We start from the raw sequence: 21,722 nt of genomic DNA on the forward strand, positions 1-21,722 counted from the left end.
TTAAAGTGCCTGGTGAAGCTGGCAACAAAGATCCATAAGCTAGGAAAAGCAACTTTACCTCTCTGGTGTCTTTGAGTTAAGGAGGAATGGACAGAGATTTCTTTAAGCTAACATTTTAAAGATATTTAAAGAAAATGGGTTATTTAAGACATGGTTGTCAACCACTAACACAGTGAAGTCCGCCCTGCCCATGTTTCCAGTATTCATTCTTATGATGGGTTTGCGTTAACTAGTTGAACATATTTATTTATACGCTAAATAAGCAAAATAAACTCTAACTTTATCTAGAGCATGGATTCTATGGGGGTTCCTGTAAATTTAGAAATTGCAGAGAAGGAAAAATCAAGCATGCATAGTTTCTTTTGAGATTATAACATATTACAAAGTCTGAGAAAACCCTAACAAAGTTCCCCTATATAATACAAAGGCATAGGGGCCCTTTGGGTATCTGGATCTGGTAACCTTAACTAATAACACCAACATCCTAAGTAAGTGGGATCATGGTAGGGAACAATTACTCAATTTATATTGAGGGAACAATTACTCAATTTATATTGAGGATCATGTTTGAGGAGTTACACAGGCCAGTATCTTATTCAGCACTAGTGCTAATGTAAATTATGTTGCACTAGGGTTAGCATATGCTAGCGCAATGTAATTTACATTAGTGCGAGTATTGAATAGGGTACTGCCCACAGTATTTTAGGGTACAATCCTATGCATGTTTAGACAAAAAATAAGTCCTACAACTCCCAGAATTCCCCAGCCAGCTTACGTTGGCTGGGGAATTCTGGGAGTTGTAGGACTTTTCTCTGCCTAAACATACATAGGATTGCGCCCATAGTTTATTTTGGAGAACTGAAACTCAAATTGAACAAGTGGGAGTCCCAATGAAGTGAATAGAAGCAATGCAAGGCATAACTGTATTCCTACACAACTCCTATACAGTTGAAAGGAGCTTTTTTAACAGTGTCTCTCAGATTGCATTGTGAGCTGCACAATACTTTCAAATACAACAGATTGCTATCAAAATATTGCTATACAGATTCACTTTTGCCTTCGGTAAACCAGTGTCTGTATACACTTTCTTATTCAGACGGTATATGAAAAAATCTAGGCCAAACACTACTTATTATTTCCACAGTTTATATTACCATCTCTTTGTATGATCTATTTTAATCCTAAAGAATGTCTGCATTCAAGATGATCAAAACATAAATAAAAGGCTTAGTTCCTTCCAGTGTAAATATTGTTGGGACAAAGCCATATGACCAGAGATTTATTACTATGATTTTCAACTACAGCAATGTCGGTGACTCAGAGGTAATGTTTGCTTTTAAATTACTTAATAAAGATATATTTTTACAAATATTTATGTAATCTAAATACTGTCTTATAATTATCCTAGCTGAACATTCTGTTATGATCATGGATCTTGAAATCTTTCATCATATTCAAAATAAAAGTTTTCAGACCTTATGATAGCAGCAACAATTATAATGTATGCTAAGGATTGAAATTAAAGGAATTTTTAACAAAGCTCATTATCACAACGCATTCCCATGTGGGTCCTGGTTATATACCTATTACCTTCCACTGTTCAAATGCCCTATCTCAGTTTCCCCAGTACCACTTTATTCCTTAACTAATTTGGCATAAGCAAAATATGAGATTATCTTCAAATAACTTACTTAGGAGGCAATCTGCACACTGGTTGCAATGAAACTAAATCCTCTAAAATAAGAGTAGGCTGCTGAATACAAATATGAGTAATTGTCTGCCCTGTGGTAGGCTTGCCCTGACATAGTGAAAATCACCAGGAACATGTGGGAAGTCTGTATGCTACATGCTCATATTTCAAGTGGGCACCCGTGCAGCTGCTTGCATGTGTGAATTAAGACTTATAGTTGCACTTAATTGAATTAGGTGCGCCCCTCCTTCCTCAGGACAGCTACGTCATTTATATTTCTATATGTCCATACTCAGTTCATAACCATAGCAATGACAGCCCTTTCCCTCCTATATGAATACTGCTTGTGGGGAAACACATTTTTAAGTAACTAGTTATCAAATGTGTCCCCCTCCCCCAAATTATCAGCTTAATGTTATCTCTTGCTTAGGCTTCAGTTACCTGCATCCACCTAATGCTAGCAGGAAAAGCGCAAGAGCATTGTTTATGTATTCTGCTGGTACAGTGCCAGCAGAACAAGTATTGCAAGCAATAATGTTGTAATGAGTTGTAAAAGCACTTGTGCAAGCAGAATCAAAGTACTTGTTTGCACAAGAATAAACATGGGATTTCCAAAGTGGCACAAGCTTTGCACGAGTGGAATTATACCACTGGATACAATCCAGTAAGCCTAAAATATGTTGGGAAAATCATATCTGAAAAAACACAACACACGCTGTTCAGGCTTAAATCACAGCTGCCATTACCAAATAAAGACATCAGCTTATAATTATGTAACTTTATTACTTTTTGTTCAACTGCAGCTAGAGTTTTAAGACATGTTTGTGCTTTGAAGACAAAAAAGTTCATTAGATCTATTACTTCAGATTAGTTCTATTACTTCTTTAATGTCTTTTGAGCAGCTTTCTTCTTGACCATCTTTAACCTTTTGAGAGCATTGAGTTGCGATTCTTGAGAAGAAGGACCTTTCAAAGATGGTGACTGATTGCCAGATTCTGCACTTGATTTACTGGTGCTGCTCCCACTGCTGCCTGCTGTCCCACCACTTCCATTTCCACCCACAGACTGGCTGCTGCCTGGAGCTGAACTGTTTGGAGTAGGAAGTCCTACTTTGCTTACGTTGTCACTGCTAACCGAACGAGAAAGACCTGTTTTCCCCAACGTCAGAGGTGGTAGGGGCTTCAGCTGAACAGGGCTTGTGCTACTGTTAGGAGATGCTATCTTTGACCCTAGCCCTCCTTTAGCTGTTGCCAATCCTGACAAACCCACAGGTTTCTGATTACTGGAGGCAGTGGCAGGCTTGCCACTGGTACTTTGAGTTGTGGATCCCATCTTGGCTGTTGATGGGCCTGCAGATGATGTTTTTGCTGCAAATGCTGCCCATCCTGTAAGGCCACTGGTTGAAGAGGAAGAAATGCTGGCACTGGTAGAGTTACCAGACATAGTTGCTGAAGTCTAAAATAAAACAGAAACAATTCCCACATTAGTTACAGCTGATCCTTGAGGGGTACAGTCCAGCATGAATAATGGGAAGGCCATACATTTCACATTCTTGACATAGTTAGAAGATAAACTCAACAGAATCTAATATTTTACCCAACGTTACCTTGATTTTTTTAAAAGCAAATGAATAGAAGGCACACAGATGCAGGTATCTTTTAATTCTCCAGGTAAGGCAACACCAAAGTGTTACCCTTTCTCCCCTAAGAAATAATTAACCACAATATGGCACAATAATGCCAAACACACATCTACAAATGGTAGACATTCTGGTGTAATTAAATTTCATCACTTGTGAAGAAGCCCAGTAAAATCCAGTTATTCTGATTGTTTTTCTGTTATCTGGAATTGCTTCTAACAGGACAAAAAAGGGTGAATCCCGGAAACAGATTTCAGTGAATGTAGGGAGTGTGTGTGTGTTTTAAAAGCACTTCCCCTACCTCTCAATTATTATTATTATTATTATATCCCGCCTTGTTCCCAATACTGGGACTCAAGGCGGCTTTACAACATTAAAAACTTGTACACAAGTATTTAGTAGACAAGTATGGCTGACTGGCTATATGCTACCACATGTGAATTGTGCTTGCCCCAGCTTCTGATGGTTGTTCAGAAGATGATGACCAGGAAAGATCTGACCAACAAAACACCTCCTCTGCATTGCAGCTCACCACAGGTTACATGTGCCTAGCTTATTCAGCCTTTGGCACCATCAAGCAGGAATTGTGCTGCATGAATCCCATTAAAGTTAATGTAAGCTGTGTAAGAGCATGGTAATTTTTCTTTTTAACAACACCCATCCATTTCAGAAGGCAACAGTAAAGACGAACTTGCTGGATCATACTCTTTCTTTCTAATTACTTTTAAAACTAGGGATGGGCAAATTCTGCTCAGGCCAATTCAGAAATGGGTCACCAGTTACAAATATTTAGGGAACACTTTGGAAATTCACATATACACAGCTGAGATCTAAACAGATTTGCAGCATTGACTGCACTTTAGATATGTACAACATTTTTGTTTAAAAGCCTACATACAAATTTCAGCTCAAACAAATAAGAATTTATAAGTTTTCAGTGACTGGTAGGGAAACCCAGTGATGCCCCCAATGATGTTCTTAATCCGGAGAACCAATAACAGAACTAAAGACTTTAATTACTGGGTTCACACAACATGACAACCCATACTCAAGGTTGAATATGGGTTGGGTGTGGATTGTCGTTGAACCATGGGTTGTTGTTGAAACGTGGGTTATTGTGTTGTGTGAACCCAGCTATGTGAACAAACTATGATTTATTAACCACAAGCAACCCACAGTTCACAACTCAACAAAAAATCATAGGTTCTCTTCGTGAGCTGTTAGCGCAGCTGGGTTCACAGAATCACCCACATTTCACCCACAGAGAGCCAGTGTGGTGTAGTGGCTAGAGTGTTGGACTGGGAGCTGGGAGATCCGGGTTCTAGTCCCCACTCGGCCATGGAAGCTCACTGGGTGACTTTGGACCAGTCACAGACTCTCAGCCCAACCCACCTCACAGGGTTGTTGTTCTGAGGATAAAATGGAGGAGGAGGACTATGTACGTCGCCTTGAGTTCCTTAAGGAGGAAAAAAGGCGGGATATAAATGCAATTAATTAATTAATTAATTAATTAATTTCAACAACCCACGTTTCAGCAACAACCAACATTCAACCCTGAGTATGGATTGTTGTGTTGTGTGAATCCAGTCAGTCTCTGCTAGCTATTCCCCTACCTAGCCTGTTTTCACCACCTCTTTAGCTCACAGTGCAACAAAAGAGACAAAACTAATTTCAATTTTTAACTTTAATTCTTTTATTATATACTACGTTGAGGTGGGAAAGTGACTTATAAATGCAATATAAATAAATAGACTTCTACCAGATGCTTGAGTGTTCAATGGAAATGCAATGAAAACAGTCAAAAGCTCAGACACACAAAACTAGTCTTACAGCGTACCTAACCCTAGAAAGAAACGCAGACATTTTCTGTGAGAAATTGCCTCCAGCGTACCATTTAAAAATTAAACACAAAATCATTTTTTATAAAATAGAGAAGATTAATTATGTATTTTATTGAGGATTGGTATCTGAACAACATATATATTCTACCATCCATTCAGAATGTCTGACAAAATGGAATATGGAATAAAAGTACTTTAATTGTGGATTGTAATTGTGGGGAGGGGAAAAGAGACCAGTGCAAAATAAAATAAGTTAATTTTTCTATAGAGCATTTTATATACAGCACCTTGACCTCTGTCCTCTTAAATGCTAGGAAGGCTGGTGTAGTCTCCAACTTTAACTTAATATCTGGTTTCTTTATCAGTGGATCTTTCACAGCTGGAGCTACTGAAACAACAGCAGGGCCTGGCTTCTGGGAAGGCTTCTGTGTTTTCTGAGCCTGTGTAAATTACATATACATGCTGACAATTTCATTTTATATATGGAGAGAATTTAAATCAAAATGAAAAACCTTAGCGATGTTGAAGCAAAAAGCTATCTACTGAACATTCTGGCAGGAAGCACCTGGAAATGAGAATAAAGGAGCAGAGTAGGTATAAGGGAAGGTTGAAACAAAGATGTGTGGAATTTTTAGCTGTGCGGAAATAAACATTTGAGAAGGAATACATGAAGCTGGCATTCAAGTTTGATTAAAGAACAGAGAGAATGGTAAAGAAATGGAGAAAGAACAAGTGGGAAAGGTGGAAGCATTTAACCAAAGGAAATTGGAAACTGGAACTGGAAAACTAGCTTAGGGTGGATTTTAACAAGTTTATTTTTCTTTTGGTATTGTAAAAGTCCCCACATGACAAGAAAAACAGAGTCATATGACTCCGTTCCTAATGTGGAGAAACAAATGCACGAAACAAAGGAATAAACTACTCATTCAAAGATCAATACCCCACCCCAATACCTTAAAAATCCGATGTTATCCAAATAATGCATTGTTGTCTGGTGCAAACTCTTTCCCCTGCCCCCTTTACATTTTTGCTAACAGATTTTTTTTAAAGCTGACTAGGCCTTATCGCTGGTTTATCAGACACTGAGCTAGTTTGTATGCAACAATAAGTCATAATTGTTGTGAATTCAGGCTGATCGACAAAGAGGTAGTATATGCTGCCCAATTGCTCCCTCTTGGTTCCTCCTGCCAGCAGGAGCAGCTAAACAAACCAGGAAATACCCAACACTGGCTCATTAAGGGTTATTTTTATTTTATTTATTTATTTCTATACCGCCCAATAACCGAAGCTCCCTGGGCGGTTCACAAAAATTTAAACCAAACAACACACAATAAAACAATTTAAAATATATAGAACATTAAAACCACAATATAACAATACCACCACAATAAAACCTAGCAGCAGTACAGGAGTTTAAAATACAGATTTAAAACAGCAAAGATAAAAATTTAGAAAGCTAAAATGCCTGGGAAAATAAAAAGGTCTTCACCTGGCGCCGAAAGGAGTACAATGTAGGCGCCAGGCGAACCTCACTAGGGAGCTCATTCCAGAGCCGGGGTGCCACAACAGAAAAAGCCCTCCTCCTAGTAGCCACCCGCCTCACTTCCTTTGGCAGGGGCTCACGGAGAAGGGCCGCTGATGATGATCTTAAGGTCCGGGCAGGCACATATGGGAGGAGGCGATCCTTCAGGTAACCTGGCCCCAAGCCGTTAAGGGCTTTGAATGTTAACACCAGCACTTTGAATCGGGCCCGGAAATGGACTGGCAGCCAGTGCAGCTGGAAAAGTACTGGCGTAATATGAGCTCGCAGGCCAGTCCCTGTTAACAATCTTGCTGCCCTATTTTGGACCAGCTGAAGTTTCCGGACCGTTTTCAAAGGCAGCCCCACGTATAACGCATTGCAGTAATCCAGACAAGAAGTTATCAGAGCATGGATAACTGTAGCTAGGCTATCTCTGTCCAGATAAGGGCGTAGTTGGTATACCAGCCTAAGCTGATAAAAAGTGCTCTGTGCCACTGAGTTCACCTGTGCCTCAAGTGACAGTTCTGGGTCCAAGAGAACCACCAAACTACGAACCTGATCCTTTAGGGGGAGTGCAACCCCCTCCAGAACAGGTTGAATATCACCTAGCCGGGCAGACGAACCACCCACTAACAGTACCTCCGTCTTGTCTGGATTGAGTTTCAGTTTATTGGACCTCATCCAGTCCATTACCGTGCCCAGGCACTGGTTCAGAACAGCCACTGCCTCACCTGGTTTTGATGAGAAAGAGAGGTAGAGCTGGGTATCATCCGCATATTGATGGCACCTCAGCCCACACCTCCGGATAACCTCCCCCAGCGGTTTCATGTAGATGTTAAACAGCATGGGGGATAAAACAGAGCCCTGTGGAACCTCATGGCACAATTGCCATGGCACAGAGCAATAATCCCCCAGCACCATCTTCTGGAATCGGCCATCCAAGTAGGAGCGGAACCACTGTAGTGCAGTGCCTCCAACTCCCAACCCAGACAACCTATCCAGAAGGATACCATGGTCGATGGTATCGAAAGCCGCTGAGAGGTCCAGGAGAATCAACAGGGTCGCACTCCCCCTGTCCCAGCAGAGGTCATCCCACAGGGCGACCAAGGCAGTTTCCGTTCCAAAACCAGGCCTGAAGCCCGATTGAAATGGATCTAGATAATCCGATTCATTCAACAGTGCCTGGAGCTGTCCTACAACCACCCGCTCAAGCACCTTGCCCAGGAAGGGGATGTTGGCCACTGGCCTATAATTGTTAACATCCTCTGGGTCCAGGTTAGGCTTTTTCAGGAGTGGTCTAATTACTGCCTCTTTTAAAGCAGCAGGCACCACTCCCTCTCTCAAGAAGGAATTTACAACCTCCTGGACCCAGACAGACAACCCCTCCTTATTTGATTTAATAAGCCATGAAGGGCAAGGGTCAAGCACACAAGTGGTCGATCGGACTTGGCCAAGCACCTTGTCCGCATCCTCAGGCCTCAGTAACTGAAACTCATCCAATAAAACTGGACCAGACAGTGCTCTGAATGCCTCTGCCAATGGAACTGCATTAATGGTGGTGTCCAATTCATGACGAATCTGAGCGACTTTATCCTCAAACTGCCGCGCAAACTTGTCACAGCGTGCTACCGAGGGTTCCACCGTCTCTCTCCCTGGCCCAGAATGTAACAGGCCGTGAACCACTCGGAAAAGCTCCGCTGGATGACACTGAGAAGATGCAATGCTGGTGGAAAAGAACTGCCTCTTTACCACCCTCACCGCCACAGAGTAGACTCGATAGTGGGCTCTTACCTGTGTTCAGTCAGACTCAGCACAAGTTTTCCTCCACCTGCGTTCTAGCTGTCTCCCCTCTTGCTTCATTGCCCTCAGCTCAGGTGTATACCAAGGAGCTGGCTGGGCTCTGCTCAGAGGGAGAGGGCGCTTGGGCGTGATCGTGTCAACCGCCCGAGTCATCTCTGCATTCCACAGAGCGACCTGGGCTTCGACAGGAGCACCAGCCATACCAGCAGGAAAATCCCCCAGAGCCCTCTGGAATCCATCAGAATCCATTAATCTCCGGGGGCGGACCATTTTAATAGGTCCCCCACCCTTGCAGAGGGGAAAGGCCGCCAGAAGTCTAAACCTCAGCAGGAAGTGATCTGACCATGACAAAGGGACAGATGTTAATTCCTCCACTTTCAGATCACCATCCACCTGCCCAGTTGAGAAAACCAGATCAAGCATGTGTCCTTTTATATGCGTTGGGCCGATGACATGTTGGGACAGCCCCATGGTTGTCACGGCGGCCATGAAGTCCTGAGCCGCCCCGGATACAGCGGCCACGGCATGGAAGTTGAGATCCCCCAGGTTACATCGTGGCTTGTCATTCTTCTAACAAGCTGGAATCTGAAGCCAGGTTGTTTCTGACTTCCAATTTCTGGCTTGCTTGGGAGTGACAAATCAGGAATCCTAGTTTGGATGTAACACTAAACAAACCAGTGTGAGAGGTTTCCTGGTTTATTTAGCCATTCCCACTGGCAGGAGGAGACAAATGGGAATGATTGGGCAGCATGCACACGATAAACCAGAATTCTCAGCAATTCTCACTTACTCTTATGTGTGAACCAGACCAGTATACTTTAAGCTAAATATGACATGATTTCACATGGAAGATGCAGAAATTTATCTTTCCTTTGAATAATTATTTCATGGTACTTTGATTTTTAAGAAGTTACTTTAAGATCTTGTAATTTTTTCTAATACTAAAATGCTCATTCTACTAACCAAATGTTACTATTTCATGAATTGCAAGCTCATCCATTTGGGAAATCAAGGAACAGCTCACATGAAAATAAAGGCCTGTCCCCAGAGAAAAGCAACCTTTCAACTTTTATGGGAGGTACAGATGCTTAATCTGGCCCAATATTTGCCATTCTCTTGCGGAAATGATAATTTATAGAAAACAATTCATTCAGAACTTAAGTGCACCGAGTAGGGAATTTGATTTATCATAGATTTATTCAGCTGAGTTATTTATTTCTGTGATGTTATGACATTGCCTGACTTCTAAATCTGTTATTATCTAAATGCCTTATCTTTGGATTAGAACACACAAAGATATAAAAATCAATACAACAGCAGCTAAAAAAACACTAGCAGACTTTAAAAGGCATATATAGCTATTTATTTTGGCATTTTCCTATTTCACAACAAATCAGTACCAGGGGGAAAATGTACCCCATCAACCCCTTCCCCTCTAACACAGAAACTATACTTCTTTCTAATCTCCCCTTTTAAATTTAGTTAAGAAATCCCTTCCTTAAACAGGCCAATATCTGTCTGCAAGTATCAATAACTCTAACAAAAATGTTCTTACCATTTTTTTCATTTGCCTGGTACATCGGGCACAATACCACACCAGGCGGGGATCATTCACTTCCTTGTCTGTTACTTGAGGCTTGTGGCAATCCTGGTGGTAGAGGTTATGACATTCTTGGCACTCTACTAACTGATTCCCAGAAGTAACTGTCATTTGCCTGCAATGCACAAAGTGTTCAATCCATATTAACATCACCTCTTGAAACATAGCTCACTTTGCAAGGTTGTCTCCAAATGTCTCTTCTCAATAGAACCCTGTCCATGTGCATGGCCCTCCAGCAGAACTTCACAAGCTGGCCACAGCTCCAAGCTTACAACAATTTGAAACTGGGTGTGTAGGATAGGAAACAAGGCAAGAAGGAAGAGTACAAGGTATGTGTGGTGGGGGAAAAGCTCATGCCTTCAACTCCACACATCAGGCACACTTGTCCTGCCTCTGAGCCCACAAGATGTGGGCCCACTATGTGTAGTACAGAATCCAACGTATGTAGGCCCAAACCTTTTAAATAATATTCACAGACCATGTCAGCCTTCCCCGACCTGGTGTTGCTGAAGTTCAAAACTTCAGCCCAGCTAGCATGGCCAAAGGTAAGGAATTGTAGTCCAAAACATCTGGAGGGCACCAGCTTGGGGAAGACTGGACGATGCTATTTGGACCTCCACACAGTAAGTCTTATTCAAATGTTATACCCACACATGGATGTGTGGTAGGCCCTGGAACAAGTATTCCCTGGTGGGTGAAATGGAAAGGCATGATCCTGCCTGCCTCCTCCCTTACAACTACATGTAGCCTCTGAGTGGGGAGAAAGTTATACAAACTGCCAACACAACTGTGAGCAAATGTATCGAATTTAAAGAATGGGTCCAGTCAGTTCAGAGAGCAGAATGTACTGGAGTGAGAAGAGTACAGCAAATAAGGTGATTTAAGATGAAGAGCCAGGTGTTACTGTTAAGATGGTTATGAAGTCATGAGAGATCACAAGAACAAGAAATTTGCACTGGATGTATAAAATTTACAGAACTGAAAAGCAATACAATAGTACTTTATATACAAAGTATAATAACTTCTAGCAGCAGTTTTTATGAAGGTAAGCAGGGTGTGAAAACTGTGCAACCATTACTACATCTAAATAATACAAAAGGTAAAAGGTAAAGGTGTCCCCAACCAGTTGTGTCCGACTCTAGGGTGTGGTGCTCATCTCCATTTCTAAGCTGAAGAGCCAGCACTGTCCGAAGACGCTTCCATGGTCATGTGGCTGGCATGACTGAACACCGAAGTGCACGGAACGCTGTTACCTTTCCCGCTGAGGCGGTACCTATTTATCTACTTGCAATTTCTTGCTTTTGAACTGCTAGGTTGGCAGAAGCTGGGACTGAAGATGGGAGCTCACTCCGTCACGCAGCACTCGGGTCTCGAACTGCTGTCCTGCCAACCTTCCAGTCTGCAGTTCAGCATCTTAACCACTAAGCCACTGCGGCCCCATAAATAATACAAACTGTGGCACAAACACAAAGACTTACACAGTGTTTTGCAGTTGATGCTTACTATGTCATGTCCTTCACCTTACACAGCAACTAAGAATGGGAGGGAGCAATCCTACCAGGATAGGCATCTGCCTCTGAACTCGGAGGCGACTGCCTATCCAATGCAGGGCAGGAGAAGTGCAGAGGGGATTGTCGTCTCCGCACTTCAGCCGCCCTGCATTTGTGGCTAGACAGCCAATTTCGGCTGTCTAGCTGTAGGAAGTCGGAGCAGGGGAAGTGGTACTGGATGGACCCAGTGGTACTGGGTCGGAGCAGGGGAAGTACTGGATGTGCCGCACCAACATTTCTGAGTTCCCTGCCCTGGCACGCCCCCAGGAATGCCCTGTTTTTGCCACTCTGTGCTCCTCTTCCAAGCACGGAGTGCAGGGCAGTTTCACGCTGCCTATGAGGCAGCGCGGGAGGGGGTAAAGGTCGGTTCCTGGGAACCAACCTATCCTATGGCTGTCTAGCCGCTGACTAGCAGCCATAGGATTCCGCCCTAAGTTAGTCTAGAAATAGGGACTGTAGGAACAGAAAAGGTTAGTCCTGCAATAATGTCTTAAAGACTGAAACATGGAAGTATTGATAAGGATGCATGGGCTTCTGCTGGAAAAATGTATAAATGACAATTTGGTGACTATATATGAATGAAAATATGTATTTGAGTTAGCCAAACACTATTTCCCTAATGACTACCTCTTTTAGATGACAAATCAGGTTACTTAATTGCTAAGCTACTCTTGCACGTATCCCCTTGGTACAGGTACAGAGGTAACCATGGAAACTCTATTTGCGGATGGGTGGGGAAGAGAAATATGTGATTCCTGTATTTAATAGGAAAATGAAAATTGAAAGTATTGTCCAGATGGCTTCAGGGAACATTTCAATTTTTTTAAAGGTTGGTTAATTTGAAAATCAAATTAGATCCCCACCCCCAAGAAATCCTGGAGCATGCACTGTGTGATTCTAATCAGGAGTAAGAACCATTAATTTCAGTGGAACTTATTCCCTAGCAAATGTGCGTAGAATTACAGCCTTAGATACAAAATATAGCAGATAGGTTTTAAAAAAATAAACTGGATCAGAAAATGTGTAACATAGTTGGAAGATACTCACAAGAGAACAATCTAATTTCCATATTTTAAATACTATAAAAGATGATTGTGGTTAGATTAAAAAAAGCAAATGTAATATAAACACGTCATAAGACAAAAACACGCATTTTGTTTTAAGCTGGTTTTGAAATGGAAACAGTTGAAATAGTTCTGATTTAAAAAGAAAGAGAAGATGAAATTTAATATATACATTATGGTTTATAGGAAAATTCTTGTAAAGGTGTGTATGTTTTTCTATGAATCCCCCATTTTGATAGGATTGAAGTGTCACTTGCAAATCACGCAGAATATTTTGCCTTTTGAATATTTAATTACAGTTTGAAGATAAAGAGTGGCTTAAAAACATTTGTTAAATACAACAGATCTTTTTAAGGTCCCCCTGCTGACTACCATGGTGATTCTTATATTTTTACTCATTCTGCTATTGCTAGTTTCATGCCTCTAGTTAGCATGGACATATATACAGTGAAATTCATTGACTGTCTAGGCAGAGGCTATCCCCCTCAGTTACATTTACTCAGAAGCAGTCTCCCTGAAGTCAGTAAGGGTAAACTTCTGAAGTGAGTGGTTTGAAGGCTGAAACAAGAGTTAGAGTCCTTATTAAGTGCAGTAAAGCTGAAGTCTTTAATATTTGAAAGATATCCAAGAACTGATTTTAAAAAATCAAGTGGTATAGATGTGCAGCGCATTACATGTAGGCTTCCTCTGTAAACCTAAGGCACCATGATATTAGTTGTTGTAGGGAACAGACCTTTGACCCAAAATATTTCATTTTAAATTAAAATATAAATTTAAGAAATTCGCAGAAAATTACTGCTATGCAATGTAAGCTTGTTTTCTGCATAGGATTGCAGCCTTACTTTGAAAAAGATAAACTAAGGCTACAGTCCTATGTCCATGGGCTGCTAGTATGAAAACGTTTAATCTTCATAATTTATGGCTTAAATCAAAAGTCTTTGATCTCATGAACAATAGGGGAAAATCCCTTAGGAAAAAAGCTAAGCGATCAAGATCTGTGCTTGACAGAAAAATCCATTGCTATTCAGAATTGGCAACAAAGCTATCAATTGTGCTCTTCAAAGGTGTTGCACCTGCCAAATTTAGACAACTCACCGGCAAACAACACAAGCCAAACCCATCTCCATTGCAAAATCATCAGCGCTAGTTTCTTCAAAACTAGAAAGGTCTGCCATGGCCAAATCCTTGCTAGTCTGTACCGTGATTGGAGAAGAACGAGGCTCTGGCTTTTCTAGTCTTGGTTTCTTTGGAATGTCAACTCCTTCACTGATTTCCAACTTTATCTATTAAACGACATACACATACAGATAATTTTATCTATTGAACAACATACACATACAGAGCTGGTAAAAATGTGGAAACTTTAGAAATCAGTCTGGAAGTGAAACACAGCAAATGCTACATTGCATATTGGAATGCTATTAATTAATGTAATATAGTCTATATTCATTAAATAACCACATACTTATACTTCCAATTATATAAAACATGAGGGGCTATGAATGTTACAGGCTAGAAGTTCAGTAATATTGAGGAACATGTTCATGATCACTGCTAGGAACTGACGTATATTGGCAAATTAAAATCACAATGATATGTTGTTGCTGAAAGCATCTGAAAGAAATGCCTCTGGAGTTTTCTTCCAGCAAATTCACAGTTATTTAATAGTAATCTGATCATCACCCATTACAAACCTTAAGGTTTAAAGATCAGACATATTATTCATATATTGTGATTGTATCTCATAAAATAATTTTCCGGATTAAATGTCTCAACAAGTTTTCAGACATGCTAAAATGAATGTTATCCTTACTTAGTAATAATAAAATACTTTTCCTGACTTATTAAGAGCATGCTGTTCTTATAAGGACCTTGTATACTTTACACTAGCATGTAAGAAAGGCCAATATTATCCCATACTACAAATCGGTCAGGCCACGTGTTCCCCCATTTTTTGAACTCATGGGCACATTTGGGAATTTGAGAAACTGCTGTGGGCACCACCACAAAATGGCTCCTATGGAGGCTTGGCTAGTGAAGAGGTGGTGGTGGTGGGGAGAAATAACAAGGCTAGGGACTAGAGGGAGGAAGAAATGGAAAGAGTTGCTTTCTGGCCTGCCCAATCTTCTTCCCACCACACAGACCTTTCCTCTTTGCTCTCTCTCTCTCTCTCTCTCCACTCCCAGCCCCTAGACTCACTATTTCTCTCCCCCAACGCTTTGCCTCATTATTGCTTTCCCTTCCCCATCCCTAGCCTTCTTCTTTCTCTCCCTTCGTAGGCCATAGCCATGCTCTTTCTCTCCCACACACCCCTTTATCTTGCTGTTTCTCCCCACTCCTAGCCTCTAGCCTTGCTCTCTCTCTCTCCCTTCTATCCCTTTGTCCTGCTTTCTCTTCCTGCTCGCTGATCAGCAGTGGGTTCAGGAACAGAAAGAACTTGGCACCCTAATGTTTTTTTAGTGTTTTATTAAAAACCAAAAATTGGAAAGGGGCAAGGATTGAAGAGCTGTGTGGTTGCCATTGGAAGTACCTGCAGGTGCTGTTTTAGGGACCTCTGGGTCAGGGGGTTGTTGAGGCTGAGAAGTAGCTTGTCTAAGGCTACCCAAATGATTTTATGGCTGAGCTAAGATTTGAACCAAGGTTTCTAGGCCTATCACTCTTGCTCTTAACTTCCATGCTAGTACCAGCTAGATTTAATTACAGCCTTGCATTAGAAAGGAGCCCTGCTGTCAAGTAGTAAAACACAAACAGTGGTGGGTAAAGTGAAATTGCAAGGGGAGGTGAAATAAATAAAGCCTAAGCAAAATTAACATGCTTCCTTATCAGCATGCAGCCCTGAAAAGCAGCAAAGTAACTTGTAGACAAGGGAAAGGGCACCCTCTGAAAATTAAATGATCTGCATAAAGAAGAAAGCACAGGGCTTATAGTTGTGAGAGCAGAGAGCAATTAACTAAGTAACATATGGTGCAGATACAGCTAGTAGAGCAGAATGTATTAGTATCAAGGATTAATGCCATCCAAGAAGCAAAAAATAATGACTCGCAGTTTTTACAAATATGGAACATTTAAAATCTCCCCAATAATGTTTTAAGTGTAACACTGGGACTTACTTTATCAGCAGACCTCTTTTCCACCTCTTTTTTCACCTTTTCGGCTATAGTGGGCTTCCCGTTATTGCTACCCAGAGGAAGAACTGAAGAAGCCTTAGGCTCTTGCTTAACAGAAACTGGTTTTGTAATAGATACTTTGGGCTGATCTATTTCCTGAATAAAACATAACAAGAATGTTACATTAAGGGTAACACTGTAGATAGTTGCTTTTTCTGAGATCATAAAATGTTTAAAACAACATTACAGAGGTGAAATACTTAGAACATAATTCCCCATGCTACTAAACAAAGGAAAGAGAGATGAGATCCACTGATACATGCAGCATAGCATTTTACAAGCTGGAAAACTTTGGTTCAGTTGCTTACACCTCAATCCTAAACATACCACATGCAGTAGATAACAGTGGCCTGTGCACACACTCTTTGACAATACCAGCAACACTTGCACTATGGAAACCAGTCCTCTTCTCTGCTTTGTACTGCTCAGAGGTGGCACCTGAGAAGACCACTGTGCACGCTTGAATGGGCCACAATTAATGGGATCAACATCCTATCAGTGTGTTTATTATTTATTCAAAGTATTTCTAGACCACTTTTTAGGGCCAAGCCCTCACAAAGTAACATGTACAGAGGAACGATATAAGATGCATTAGGTAAGAATACAATTATTATGGGAAGCTGATCCAAGTTATGCATACCATTTACACTTTTAAGAAGAGCTAAATGATCCTGCTTGTAGATCTCTCAGAGTAGGCAGAAGGAAGGAACTACCATCAAGTGGCAATTGTAACCAGGCTACATTGATCAGAAAAGTTAAAACAGCTGAAATAATGGTGTGAAATCCTGTCTGGAAATGATAAAGCCATCCACTACACTTGATTATCTTAGATTAGTCATTCATCAGTGTAGAGTATGAACTAAATGCCTTTGATTTCAGACTTAATTTCCTATTCAATAAATCTATGTGTTGTTTTTTCCAGTGGAATATACTGAGGATCTAAACAAAATCAAATATGAGACTATATAGTTATTATAAATATGAGCAAAGATTTTTCCTCCTATTCTCTTCTATACTTCCAAAATTTATAGCTATAACAGACAGAAGTTACTGTGCAATAACTAACAATACAGTTGTTGCATTACAACTGAAAGGCTTATCAAAGCCCAGTTTTGAAAAAAAAGAGAGGCTTTAATGACAGTAATCCCTCAAATTTGGCAGCTATAGTAATTTATAATGCGACTCCTGGTGACAGTGGGCAGCAGTATTTCATTTTGGAGGAAATATGGATCTGTTTAGTCTTGAGTATTTTTTCCCTTTCTACTCAGTAAATCTGGATAGTCATCTCAACTCAAATCAATATCTATTCACTACTGATATACTACCTCTCAAGCATCTATAACACATAACTAGTTTAGCTGAAGAGGAATAAATTAAATTAGTCCCAATAGTCAGAGCTGATTTAAGATGCATTCCTATACATACTTACCTGGAAGTGAGGTCCCATTGAAGTCAGTGGGGTTTTCTTCTAAATAGCCATGTAAAGGCTTGTGCTGTTAATTGTGCTCCAAGGTTGGTTCCTGGAAAACCAACCTCCCCCCACTTCCGCACTGCCTCCGAGGCAGCGCGGAACAGCCCCATCCTCCACGTTCGCAAGAGGAGCGTGGAGCAGCCAGAAAGGGGTGTGATGATCAATCAATGTGTTGTACAGAAGCCTCCTTCCCCGCTCCATACTCCCAAGGCTAGACAACTGCAATCAACTGTCTAGCAGAAAAAGCGGGGCAGGAGAAGCGCGAAGGGAACAATCCCCTCTGTGCTTCTCCTGCCTTGCTTTGGATAGACAGTCGCCTCTGAGTTTGGAGGCGGCTGCCTATGAAGAGCACAAAATCCTTCACACACTCAGTTCATTCATTCTAGTACCTTCTGTGATGGGCGATAGCTTGAGTCAATCCCTCTAGATAAAGATTCATCAAGCAGCGCTTTTAGTTTTTCAGCTGAATCTTTGCTCTTCGAATGCAGAAATCCCAGAGCTTTCAAGAATATGGGATCAAGCTCCAAATTCACAGTAGCAGCCATAGCAGCATCTTTAAATGAAAATAAATAAGGAGAAGGCAGGAGTTTAAACAATCATATATATGCCTCACCTGTCAGCTAATTCTTGACTAGAACAGAACAGTTTCTTGAAATTAATTAGCCAGGGATTATTTTCAAGTATTTAGAATAAGGTTGCAAGGTTCATGCACTCCATTTCTGCCACAATCCCACCAAAACAAGTTAGGGTGCTTCCAGATGAGAATTCAGTCATGTAAACATCCTGCCTCATTCACAGAATTTTACAGAGGGTCCAAATGCCTTCCCCAACTTGTTACCCTTGCAGGTTTTCCCATTAATTTTTCTATCTTTTTTCTTTCCACAAAACATCCATTGAAGAACAAAAGATGGAATAGCTGTATAATGATTTTGAATGGTGACGCTAGGAGCCCTCCATCTGGAAACACCCTCAGACTACATAGTTGGTCTTTTGGAACATATTTTCACATGACATTTAAAAGCACATATCAGTGCTAGGAATGTATCCCTAGGGAGGGTATTCCACAGAGTTGGTACCACCATCAAGAAGGCTCTGCCCTGGTAGACTTCCCTCCCACCAGTCTTCAGTTAGTGAGGGCAACCTGAGCAGGACTTCAAATGTTGAATGGAGTATACAAGTGGTAATATAGCAGCCTTTCCCAACCATAGGCCCTGTGATGATGATGGACAATATCCTCATGGAACATCACAAAACAGATCCTCTCAGTAGCGGCACCAACCCTCTGGAACACCCTCCCCCCTGTGGTTCAGGAGGCAGAACATGTGGTGAGTTTTAAATGCCTTCTGAAAACTTGTTTACACAAGCGGACCCTATTCTGTTTTGCTGGTTTCTTTTGGTAACTTGTAACTGTTTATTGTTATATTGTATGACATATGTATTTCAACTGCAGTTTTTACTACTTCATATGTAAACCACTTAGCAATATTATATTAAGCAATATACAAGTATTATAAAGTAATAATTAAATAATTAAATATAACTCCCATCATTAACTGCGCTGTTTAACATGGGTAGAATAACAGCTAACTTTTTAAAAGTTAAAAATTTTCTAGACCAAGTCTAGCTCCTCACATAAGTTTGAGAGCAGATTTCCAGATCACATTGAGTGGGCACGTGCTGTTCCTTGCAGCAAGCAAGATCGAGCCACGGATGGTCCTAGGCAGGGGCCTCCTTGTATTCCTGTTGAGAGATGCCTGCAGTTAATGCAAGTGGCCAGTGGGAGCTTTGCTATGCTGCTAAATTTGCCTTGCCTACAAGCTGCTCTAACTTATGCCCTTGCTAACAAATTGCTAACACCATAATTAAATTTAAAAAGTGAATTGCCACCTACACAGTAGCATTCTTGCCTTCATGCAATATTTGACAATACTTCACTAATTTATTTATTCGTGTCAGAAGCATCTCAATTAAAAAACATACTATAACAAATAACATTTAAAATATATACTGTAGAAGTTAAAATATATAAAAATTAGACAAATCTTGCCCAGAAACTAGCAACATTGATTGCGTTCTGTCGCGCTGTCATAAGGTCCTCATGTGTACCTTGGTCAGGGCACAAAGGGCAAGTATACAGTGCAAGTATACTTCACTAATAACAGTAATCAACTCACAATATCTGACCAATTAACTGACCAGTGTGCCAACCCTAAATAATACAGGACTAAAATCAGCAAAGGAATCATAGCATTGGAAGGAACCTCAAATATCTAGTCCAATGATGACAAATACCCAGATAGGTGGCCATCCAGCCACTGCTTAAAAATCTCTAATGAAAGAGAGTGCACGACGACCTTCCAAGACAGCCGGTTCCACTGTTAAACAGCTTGTACTATCCCAAAGTTCTTCCTAATGTTTAATCTAAATCCTTTTTATTTGAACCTCTTGGTTTATGACCTACCCGCTGGGGCAACAGAAAACAAATTTGTTCCAGCATCCAGGTGAAAGCCCTTCAAATATTTGAAGCTGGTTATGTCACCCCTTAATCATCTCTTTTTCAAGCTAAAGATACCTAGCTCTTTCCTTAGAGGACTTGGTCTCTGGGTCCGTCACCATCTTTGCTGCCCTCCTCTGGATACATTTTAGTTTGTCAATATCTTTCTTAAACTGTGGTGCCCAGGACTAGATACAGTACTCTGTCGCACTGTTTTCCAGTGCCAAATTTAGATTAAAAATATTAGATCGGGGTGGGCAACTTGTGGCCCTCCAGATGTTTTGGGCTTCACCTCCCATCTTCCCTCACAATTGGCTAGGCTAGCTAGGGCTGAAGGAAGCTGAAGACTAAAATATCTGGAAGGCCACAAGTTGCCCATTCCTGGATTAGATACATAGAAGGTGTTGTGTAGTGGCTATGGGCCAAAGGGCAAAATCCAGTGGGGCAATTAAGCCCACTCCAATTGTCTTGTGCCCCACCAATTCCATTGTGTAAGCAGCCACCACCACTTGCACAAGGTTTAGTGCTTCCAAGGCAACTCAAAAAAAGCGGAAACGCTCGTTTCTGGAAGGAAGCAGCGGAGCTCACATAAGGGAGTTACACCAATCTTCCTTCTTCCAGAAACAAGTGTTTCCATTCATTTCAGAACTTCCTCTAGGAAGTGCTAAATCTACCATCTAAGTGGTAGGTCCTGCTTGTGCAACGGAATCAGGAGTACCCACTGCTTGCGAAGGGAATCGGCAGAAAGGAACAGAAACACCCTGTTGGATTCTTTCCTGAGGTACGATAGCAAGACCCTAACTCAACTCTCAAGCCACTCATTCATTTTCTGCCTCCCATTTTGCAATATGGACATAACACCCCAGGGTCTACTTTGTAGGGTTGTTGCAATGGATAGCAAGTAACATATAAGCTTCTCTTCATTAGAGGTTCTTAAGCAGACGTTGGATGACCACCCATCAGGGATGGCAGGGGGTTGGACTAGATTAGGAGTGGGCAGCCTGTAGTCCTCCAGATGTTTTAGCCTACAACTCCCATCAGCCCTAGCCAGCCTAGCCAAAGGTGTTTTAGCCAACTCCCATCAAAGGATGATGGGAGTTGGGGCCAGGAACATCTGGAGGGCTACAAGTTGCTCAGTCCAAGACTAAGATGCTCTGTGATTCTATCTGTGAAGCACTGTGAAATCTCTAAAAACCCTATGTCGGTGCTACAAATGGTTTCTTCTTAAATATGAAACATCTCTATACCCCCCTTCAACATCCGTTTTCAGGACGGTTTACAAAAGTGCCAATGTTATTACCCGCCGTGGCGGCAATACTATTATTATATTATTATTATATCTGAACAGAGTGGCACAGACGGCTATCAATTTGACACCTGGCCAGGAAAAAAGGGAGGGGGCAGCCGCACAGGAGAGGCGGAGCCTTCCCATCGCATATCACACTACTCCCCACACACCACCCGCCGTTCCCCGCCAGCCCCTGCTTTTTACCTCAGGTCAGCCGCTGCCTGGGAAACCCCGTAGGGCTCTTCGCATTTCCCCGCCAGCCCCTGCTTTTTACCTCAGGTCAGCCGCTGCCTGGGAAACCCCGTAGGGCTCTTCGCATTTCCCCGCCAGCCCCTGCTTTTTACCTCAGGTCAGCCGCTGCCTGGGAAACCCCGTAGGGCTCTTCGCATTTCCCCGCCAGCCCCCGCTTTTTACCTCAGGTCAGCCGCTGCCTGGGAAACCCCGTAGGGCTCTTCGCATTTCCCCGCCAAGCGCTCGCGAGGCGGGGGCGAAGAACCACAGTCACCGCCGGGCAAATGCCTCGGGAAACCCTGAGCCTCTTCCCGCAGGCGCCAGTCGGCCGCGCTCGCTCGCTCCGGGAAACACCGGAAGCGACG

General features: G+C 41.8%; 1 protein-coding gene across 2 annotated transcripts; it reads right to left on the reverse strand.

Annotated features, from left to right (window-relative positions):
- Positions 1-911: 911 nt before the first annotated feature.
- Positions 912-21,712, reverse strand: INTS12 (integrator complex subunit 12). 2 transcript variants are annotated; one of them, XM_084855780.1, is made up of 8 exons: positions 21,541-21,712; positions 18,977-19,084; positions 17,734-17,897; positions 15,817-15,969; positions 13,802-13,989; positions 10,048-10,207; positions 5,458-5,610; positions 912-3,145 (listed from the first exon to the last, which is right to left on the reverse strand). In XM_084855780.1, the coding sequence occupies exons 3-8, from the start codon at positions 17,887-17,889 to the stop codon at positions 2,567-2,569; spliced, it is 1,389 nt and encodes a 462-aa protein (XP_084711906.1). In that variant the 5' UTR covers positions 17,890-17,897; positions 18,977-19,084; positions 21,541-21,712; the 3' UTR covers positions 912-2,566. The 2 variants fall into 2 exon arrangements, with proteins under 2 accessions (XP_084711906.1, XP_084711907.1); XM_084855781.1 differs by having other exon boundaries at positions 21,331-21,712.
- Positions 21,713-21,722: the final 10 nt, after the last annotated feature.

The sequence above is a fragment of the Heloderma suspectum genome, chromosome 5 (assembly GCF_057233095.1).
Source record: "Heloderma suspectum isolate Gila_16-S chromosome 5, 16-S_ref, whole genome shotgun sequence".
NCBI classification, from domain to species: Eukaryota; Metazoa; Chordata; class Lepidosauria; order Squamata; family Helodermatidae; genus Heloderma; species Heloderma suspectum.